General features: G+C 34.6%; 2 protein-coding genes across 6 annotated transcripts; one reads left to right on the forward strand and one right to left on the reverse strand.

Moving 5' to 3' along the window:
- Positions 1-240: 240 nt before the first annotated feature.
- On the forward strand, positions 241-3,079 carry LOC132278460 (VAN3-binding protein). Its single transcript, XM_059780244.1, has 8 exons — positions 241-438; positions 530-604; positions 734-802; positions 908-1,283; positions 2,030-2,203; positions 2,316-2,365; positions 2,636-2,693; positions 2,841-3,079. Exons 1-8 carry the CDS (start codon positions 241-243, stop codon positions 3,077-3,079), a joined length of 1,239 nt encoding a protein of 412 aa, XP_059636227.1.
- A 308-nt stretch (positions 3,080-3,387) lies between these two features.
- Positions 3,388-8,479, reverse strand: LOC132278344 (GCN5-related N-acetyltransferase 7, chloroplastic). 5 transcript variants are annotated; one of them, XM_059780136.1, is made up of 5 exons: positions 8,124-8,476; positions 7,382-7,474; positions 6,981-7,076; positions 5,644-5,764; positions 3,388-3,681 (listed from the first exon to the last, which is right to left on the reverse strand). In XM_059780136.1, the coding sequence occupies exons 1-5, from the start codon at positions 8,403-8,405 to the stop codon at positions 3,509-3,511; spliced, it is 765 nt and encodes a 254-aa protein (XP_059636119.1). In that variant the 5' UTR covers positions 8,406-8,476; the 3' UTR covers positions 3,388-3,508. The 5 variants fall into 5 exon arrangements, with proteins under 5 accessions (XP_059636119.1, XP_059636117.1, XP_059636121.1 ...); XM_059780134.1 differs by having other exon boundaries at positions 7,377-7,532; positions 8,124-8,470; XM_059780138.1 differs by lacking the exon at positions 6,981-7,076 and having other exon boundaries at positions 5,644-5,780; positions 7,377-7,474; positions 8,124-8,479.
- Between the last annotated feature and the right edge of the window lie 566 nt (positions 8,480-9,045).

Here is a 9,045-nt window from a genome sequence, read left to right on the forward strand (position 1 = left end):
TAACAAACATTATAACTAACGAGCTAGCAGCTAGGATATATAAGATGATGGTGATTAAGCTAGCATAGCATGTCGTCTATTTATAGTACTATATTTGCATGTGGAGGGTCATTCAAATCTGTAAGCTAAGTAGCTACCATTTATTTTTCACTGATCTATTAAGCTCCATCACTACTGAATCCATCTACTATACATATACATGAGATACTAATTATTAGCTGAATCATAGTGGTTAATTTCATGGATTCATCAGCTGATTTGAAGGCAACGGTATCAGAAGCACATCCCGAGACAATGGACTTCCTTTCCCGCGCTTGGTGTAACTTAGCAGTTGAAGCTTTCCAACCGGCAGAATTACAAGATTCATCACTCCTCCGTCTCCATCATAACCTCATCATTACCAAATTTGACAAGCATCACACCAAATCTCCTCTCCCGGTCAGTGCTTGCTTCATTCAATCTTCTTCTATACACACCTCTAAATTCGACAAACATCACGGAGTACTTTTTTTTTTTTTCTCCCTTCCAGAATATCATGGACAACACCGTAAAGATGGGTGATGCAGATAGGTCTATACCCCCGTGGAAATCCAACGATGTTAAGGTAACAACTTACGGAGTACTATATATATAATTCTAGCTTTTAGGCCTAATATTCTTGACATTAATATATGTTATTACTTCAAATTTCTCGTTCTCTCTCCTTTGTTTTTTTTTTTTTTTTTTCCTTCAGTCATGGATTTGGATGCAACAAGCAATGCATCCCGAATTAAACTACAATACCTGCTTCCGAAAGAAATGGGTATGTTACACAGACATATATTTATATTTATATATTAATTGGTATGTAACTTTAGATATAGAGTTGAGAAACTAAATAATGTGTAATTCACATGCATGCATGCAGCTGCCATGGAAGACAGTTTCATTTAGGCATATGATGTCAATCAAGAAATGGTTGAAGGAGATGAAACAGAAGAGGAAAGAAGATGAGAGGCTGAAAAGAGCTGAAGTGCACGCAGCAATATCTGTGGCAGGTGTTGCGGCTGCACTAGCTGCCATAGCGGCTGAAAACTCCTCCTCATCCTCCAAACTAGTATTGGACGATTCCACCACCAAGGAATCCACGGTGGCTTCCGCTGCAGCTTTGGTAGCAGCCCAGTGTGCACAAGTGGCCGAGGCTCTGGGGGCCAAGAAGGAACAGCTAAGCACTGTAATAGGTTCGGCCATGAGCTGCACAACTGCTGGTGATATCTTAACACTTACCGCCGCAGCAGCAACATGTAATCACTAACCTTTCTCCCTACTTAATTACTTGGTAAACAATATCTCTCTCCTTACATATAAAAAGTAATCTTAATTTAGATTTGGTATAGTTTGATATAACTTATAAGTAAAATGGTAGTTATTTTTATTAATTTTTTTTAATATTAAAAAATGACATGTATTCAAATGATATCATCAAGCATAAAGAGGAGGTTTCTCTAAGGAGGAAAGTATTGTTAATTAGCTAAATCACATGCAGTGTATTATTGATGAGCTTAGGCTAAATGCCATTTGAACTCATACTCTCACAGTTTACGACTATCCGGACAAAATGATCCCTCGTTTGTTGGGTACGTGGATGATGCTATGCTAGGGAAGAATGCTAGCTATGATTGGAAATTAAAGTAGTTGTTCCAAAACTTATTTGTTGATTTTTTATGGCATTTAATTTCTAACTTAATGGCCATAATGAGGCTATGAATAGCATCTTTTTTTTACCTACCAATATTAATGAAAATTTAGAGACCAATTTTATAAAAAAAAATATATACTCCCTAATTAGTAAATAAATTGAGAGATCAACCTGGCACCACCTACCACTCCTCTACCTCCCAAAATATAGATGGTGAGGATTCCGGATCCTCGTAAGATCAAATAAGTGCTTGAATTTCTTGCCTAATGACATTAACAATTCAAAAATAGTAATTATTATTTTCACTGAATGCTAATATATTGGGATTCTTGTTTATGCTGTTAACTATAGCATTAAGAGGAGCTGCTACACTTAAAGCAAGATCAGGATGCAACAATAGGTTGATTAATGGCAGCGTGCCGGTGCTTCCCATACAGGACAATGATCATTTTGACTTCAATTTTGACAAGTGTAGATCAATTCTTGCCAAGGGCACCGAACTAAGCATCCAAACCTCCGATAATGGTACGTACGTTTTCATCTATAAGGTCATATACATTCATTTTTATTTTTTAACTTTAACATTCAGGTTGTTTTCATTTGTTTAATTTTTATTTATTCATTCATTTTGGAACAGGAAGGTGCATGTTGAGGTCAGTGTCTGTAACCCTAACCAGGGAAGCCAAGGTATGAATCTGAATATATACAAGTCTTTGCTTTTATCTACAACAGAAAATTACTACCAAAATACTTATGTTTACATTTGTACTGTGTTGTGCTCATTTAATTTAAGTTTTATCATGAATAATTTTTTAATTCTGGTAGTGTGTGAATAGTGAAGACTGAAGAAGATAAATAAACAGAGTTAACATGGGCCAATTGGATGTACAATAGCCTTATTTCTGGCCCAAACTCAAACCTAACCTTCAATCCTTGTTACAACTTACAACTTTACAGGTTATTCTCAAAATAAGGAAGCTCAACTTACTGAATGCATTTGCAAGAAATAAGGAAAGTATGTCCTTCTTTAATACACACACACACACACACATATACACACACAACATATGATTGAACAACATTATGTTAATTATGATTAAGGAATTCTTAGTAGAGGGTTGAGAAAATGAATTTGGTATTAAAGTTGATGGAGTTGATTCAGGCACTGTTCTGGACCTGCACGCGGAGCTGTATAAGGAGGAGGATTCACAAGGAGAAGAAAGTGAGGAGGACACATGCTATCTTATTGTTCTAACCACAAATGGAGGGATGATAAAGCTAGACATGGGGGACGATTATCGGCGTTACAAGTTATGGGCCACCACCATTAATCAAATGCTCATGCTTTCCACCTCATTTACAAGCTATCATCATCAACAACTTCAGTTTTTCAATACTTAAAATCCATCACTCTGCACCTTTTTTTATGCATGTATTGCTGCTTATCTCTTCTTTGCTCATTTAATTATGCATGCCTCATTGTATTCAACATACCTATTTAATACGTTTATATTTTTTTGATAAATTTTTAGTCATATATGTATCATTGTGACTTGCAATGTATAAGTTATTCTTTAAATAAAACTTCTTAGTTGCTGAAACCAATTTGATCCCAATCATATCAATATTTTGTTTTGTATAGACATATTTATTTGTCAAGGTTAAAATTAGCTTCCATATATCAAGATAACTGCTCTGAAGATAACATGTAGCCAAAAGCTTGCTTTACATTCTAATGAGAATGATATTATATGAGTTTTAAACACAAACAAACAAACAAAATATGCAGCCAGATTTACCTAGTACGACATACAAAGGTTAGTACTACTATCAAAAGTCGTAAGTGTGAGGGAGACCAAACCATAAAAGAATCCTTCTGGGCCGATCTAGAAACCTGGCTTGCCATGCTGGTTCATCATTTTCATAAATGAATCCACTTTTCATGTATAAATTCTTTGCTGGTTCATTGTTCACCGCAACATGCACATACAAATCGCTTATTCCTGGCAAAGTTTCAAAGATACAAGCTATGTCAATCAAACTGAAGAGAATGCAGCTAAATGAAAGCATAAATCCATTTGATGCATTTGGGTGAGGAAAAAGAATATCCAAAAATACTAAAAGCGCTACAATCAAGACACAGCATATATATACAGGAACATGGCCAAGAGAAACTAGGATAAAACTTGGTCTATATTTGAGAAATCACGTCCATTCTTAAACTAGCCATCAAAATAATGACCTCAACGATTTATGCTCATCGATGAGTTTGGAATCTCCTTCCTTCATCCTTGGTTAACGTGATGAAGGGGTGGGGAAGAGTTGGTATGGGACTTAGGTTCGAATCTTGCCTCACAAAAATTAAAACAGAAAAACTAAGTTTGAAATTGAAACCACGCCAAGATATTGATTAAATATTTTTCTAGAGCTATAAGGGATTCCCTATATATACATGGAAACACCTCTAATACTTGTGCATCATATAAGTCCAGAATAAGAATCAAACTCAGACCTCTAAGCCGAGGCTCTCACCAACTCGGCTACACCATACGGGTTGATTTAGACATGTTAAGCTAACTAGAAGTCGCAGAACTATTATTTTTCTTTGAACTATTATTCAACCACACAAACATGCCAATAAACTTTGTGATGTCATTGAACTATGCAGTTACATGAGTGTTGAAAGGCTTCCATGCATCCAGCCACTTTAGTTTTCTTGCAAAAAGATGACATATAAGTTTTTCACTACAGTAATGCAGGGAATCAATCACTCAAGTTTTTTTTTTTGTTTTTTTTCGGATACGAGGAATCCTTTCAACCACCGGCCCTTTGGACTTTATGGCTGCAAGGTAAACCTCGAATATGTGCAATCACCCGCAAACCACACAACATATCATTTAAACCTGGGTATTTTTGTGCTTAGTGAGAGTTGAACTCAGGACGCCCTAGTTTACGGCTTGCCCCTTGATCGAGACCCCTTAACCACTAGGCCACCCGTGCGGTAATCACTCAAAATTTAACAACAAAACAAAATGTCACATTTTGCAAGTATAAATTTTATAAGGTGAAAGGGCTTTAATTTGTCCAATGTCCATTCCTTTTTTCCTTTTTTTCTCCTTTAATTGCTTTCTAACACAAGCTATCCCGTTGTGGAATGGTAAAAATGAGAAGTAAAGCATCAAAGAAGGAACACACATCAAGATGGTCTGCCATTAAAATTTCACTTAAGCAGGAAACATGAGGTGGGGCCAATTAAAGGGGATCTGATGATCTCTGTGACGATCATTAAGAACCTGATTTATTTCATTTTATGACAATAACCAAACTAAAATTACTGATATATCACATCAATTGTCGCCAGATATCTCATTGGCCGCAATTGCAATGAAAAATCTAATTGATTAATGTAGATAGTTTATAACAATGGATTCATATCAAAAACATAAGTTTGTGTGTGTGTTGGGGGGGGGGGGGGCACTATTTTATAGGTATATATATCAAAATTCTAAAAATATTAGGGTATAATACTAAAAAAAAAATTATCAGTGGGGCCAATTGCCCCCACTAGGCACACAATAGATCCATGCATGGTTGCATATATAGTCAACCCTTGTTAACATGGGGTTTCCTGATCCTCAACCAATCCTCAATATTAGATAGAGGTTGTCGATCAGTATATGTTGGGGTTGAGCTTGAGCTTGAATCCAGTGGTAATCCAAGTTGCATTCCCGGTTCAAAAATTTAGTATGAGGCTGTAATTATTATATCAGTAATCATGATTCTAAATCAAAGTCATTTAATACTGCATTTCTACAAATTACAATTTGTGTGTATTTATGGTGACATTATGAGGGAGAGGAGTGCAAGTACAAAATAGAGGAGCATCGGTAAAGATGCACACATGGTATACATAAGTGACAACATATAAGTAAATACAAGTAGAAAAGTGTCTTAGAAGTAGTTACCCCAATTTTCAGCAACCATCTTTGACTTTGCAACAAGTGCATAACCCAACCCATTCCTGTGCAGTTCCTTGGCGACACAAACGTTGCTCAAGTATGCCCTGGCAAAATCAGCTCCAATTCCCTGTTGAGGCGAACTCCTAAGATAATGCCATACTGGAATTATATGATTACAAAAGCCTTCACAGGATCATGTTTGTAAGCAATCGAAAAAATGCAAGGTTCAACAACTATTACCATTAGAATAAAACAAGTACACAGTCACAACATAGCATAAGAAACCTACACATAGTCAATATAGCTCATATATTATGTTTTATTTTCTTCAATATGGATAGATTTATATGACCATGAGTCAACTAATACCTCATTTGGTCTTCCAATTTTTTTTGTTACATCATCAATGCAGAACTAAGTACAGAAAAGGTAGTTAGAACCTAAAAAAAAAAAAAACCACTCTCACACTCGTATCACAATTTTTTCCTCCATTATGACAAGAATACCCACTTCCTAGAGACGATTCCCATATGTTTAAATGGGGAATTTGCTTAATTTGGTTCAAAATGGTGTCCCTACTGAAAGATATTTTAATGTTCACAATTATGTCTTCACCCTCAAGTATTGAGTTCTATTATCAACAAAAAGTTGTCTATGTACTTTGTAAATACAAGCTATTATCTAGTACTGGTTTCAGTTATGCAGGGTTTTGGGAGGAGAAAATTGGAGAGGACGTTTGACATTTTTGCACAAAATGAATGTTTTCAAACTTAACCCACAATATCATGTAAACACGTAATGTGGGAGTATATGTCATACAAGCTCTGATATTTCAATCTTGTTGCTTATTTCTTAATCTTCAAGTAGCATGTTATTGAAGACAAATGTACAAATCTTTCATAAATTCCATGTACAGTTTCAAGGTGATTAAAGGATAAAATTATGAGAAAGGATAATAGAACAAAAATTGAAGAAGGAATGTAAAGTGTCCAATAATCAATTTGAATTTTACAGAAACATATACCAAGTAAAGTAAAAGGTTTGCACATGATTTTCATAAACCTAAAGATGACAAATGATAGGTATTCATTGGAGATCTGATCACATCCTCTGTGTTTGGATGACAGAGGATGCCTCTTTCTGAGAATAAAAGCAGAAGCCAAAAACTAGAAGAGGTATTCAATTCATAAATAAATCTACACCAGTCATGCTATTGTAATATGCATTCAAGATTCAGAGTCTTAACATTTACATGCAGTGAACACACTGTTTTTTTTTTTTTACCAAATTAGTGAACCTACATGCAGAAACACTAAAAAGTTATAATAAGGTCCAATCAATACCTTTGGCTTCATTCCTATTATTTCATCTGGAAGCCTTAGGCACTGGTTAAGATCAAGGGTCCCAACTACCACTCGATCTTCTCCGTTGTCCGAAAACTAGAGAAGACATAAAAGAAAAAGGAAGTTGGATAAGTAGCCGCTAATGAATAAATCATATACACTTATGTACATACACATATATTCACATACTCATTGCCTAATCAAAATGTTAGTGACGTGAATTCCACGTACTGGAACCAGATCAGAAAATAAGAAGAGTGGTAGAACTATGATCCTAGGAGGTAGATTTACGACAAATATGAGAAGTCTGAATATAAAGTACATAAAAAGCGCCAATAGGGACACCATGGAAACTCAAAATAGCAGTCAAGTTGGACAGAACGGAAACAATGGTACCTTACATTCACTGCATAGATCATCTGAAATGGTTGCAATTTGTGATAATGGAACAGTAGCATTGATGCAAGAAACTCTTCTGAAGCCCTCCCTCTTCCCTGCAACACGTTCTTTTAGTGCTTCAAACTCACGCTCGGCCAAGTACCTTTTATGATCCTAATAGAACTTGACAAGGAGAAAACACCATCGGTTTCATATTAAAGAAATTGAACGAAAGTTGGCAGTGTAGACCAGGCCACTAGGCATTGACGAGGGTAATCATATCACACATTATCATTTATGAAGTAATATCAAATGGTAAAAGATGCACCTGAAATTGATTAAAAATAATAATAATAATAATAATATAATAAAATAAAAAACAGTTATTGTAGAAGGAGAAAAAACAAAGTTTTATAGAAGATGGATGATAATGGAAGAATTTACAGCACTGCAAATTATGTAGTCCAACATAAGAAAATAGGATATCAAAGAATAATTTAACGAATAATTATGATCATTTCTCTCCAACCCGTTTATTAGAAACATCGTCCCGAGTATCAATCTAGCACCGTAAACAATTGATGATGCCTTAACTACTGCAGTACTAATTTGCTTGTTTTGATAAATTAATATAAGAATTAATCACAATATGAATTATAGACTAGATACAAAACAGGGATACATTATTGAAATTCGTTAAACCAACTAATGAATTGAATGGAATTGAATAGAATAGAATTGAATAGGGAAAAGTAGTGAACTCACTTCTTTGGCGAAAGTATGCTGAAAATCATGGAAAGAGCTAACGCGAAGACAGGCAGTGGCCCAGAGCTGGTCCTCAGAGACAGCTTCGGCGAGATTGAAAGCAGATTTGTCTATGGTCAAGGTTTCCTGCGTGCACAGATGCGAAGCAACGGTGATCGGACGCCGATGAGCTGGAAAGGCGACGGAGAAGAGTGAAGTAGGGTTACAGAAGCTGGAAATAAATCTACAATCCAATGAATTGGCAGACGGCGGCGCCGTTGAATATGCGACCACTGCCATCATCTCTTTCTTTCTCCTTATCCTCCACACACAAAATACAGACTATTGAGTACCCCATCTAATGTAATCTTATTATAAAATCAATTGGAATATTCCCATTCACAGATAAAACAAGAGATGCATGGTTTGACTCCTTTCCAACGCTCCTTATTGTGTAAAATATGGGAAGTTGATTTCGCAATCACTCCACTTTTTGCACTGCCCTTTATTTATTTATTTATTTATTTATAAAGAAAATTATAAGAATGAACTTGAATTTATTAATACATTTTTTTTTATTTTATAATATCATAATTATTTTTTATACAATTTTAATCTTCTTTTTTTAATTTACTTTTTTTTTTTTTTTCTTATGTTACTATACTTTCTTTTCTTAACTTTTTTTTTGGAGGTCTGAAAATAATTTATTTTATTATGATAATTTTATTTTTGACAGTTAAAACAGATAATTTATTCAATAATAACCTTTTTTTTTTTTTTTTGGTAAAATCGAAAACAAATAACTTATTCAACAAAGATAATTTTTTTTGGTAATTTTTTATGAGTCTTGTTAAAAGAAATAATTTTTCAATAAAAATAACTTTTTTTAATTATTTTTCTTTTTGGGTCTTGTAAATATATATATATATATATATATATATAT

The sequence above is a fragment of the Cornus florida genome, unplaced genomic scaffold (genome assembly GCF_030987335.1).
Source record: "Cornus florida cultivar Cherokee Brave unplaced genomic scaffold, ASM3098733v1 CherokeeBrave_3.0.0_Hap2_Chr10, whole genome shotgun sequence".
In the NCBI taxonomy this organism is placed as follows: Eukaryota; Viridiplantae; Streptophyta; class Magnoliopsida; order Cornales; family Cornaceae; genus Cornus; species Cornus florida.

Excerpts from the sequence above, each read along its gene's own strand:
- LOC132278460 (XM_059780244.1), top strand. The coding sequence starts at position 241 with ATGGATTCATCAGCTGATTTGAAGGCAACGGTATCAGAAGCACATCCC. Across the intron at positions 439-529 it reads ACACCAAATCTCCTCTCCCG|AATATCATGGACAACACCGT; the intron begins GTCAGTGCTTGC and ends TCTCCCTTCCAG. Across the intron at positions 2,694-2,840 it reads ATTTGCAAGAAATAAGGAAA|GCACTGTTCTGGACCTGCAC; the intron begins GTATGTCCTTCT and ends GAGTTGATTCAG.
- LOC132278344 (XM_059780134.1), bottom strand. The coding sequence starts at position 8,405 with ATGATGGCAGTGGTCGCATATTCAACGGCGCCGCCGTCTGCCAATTCA. Across the intron at positions 7,077-7,376 it reads ATCTATGCAGTGAATGTAAG|TTTTCGGACAACGGAGAAGA; the intron begins GTACCATTGTTT and ends TGTCTTCTCTAG. Across the intron at positions 3,682-5,643 it reads GATGGTTGCTGAAAATTGGG|GAATAAGCGATTTGTATGTG; the intron begins GTAACTACTTCT and ends AAACTTTGCCAG.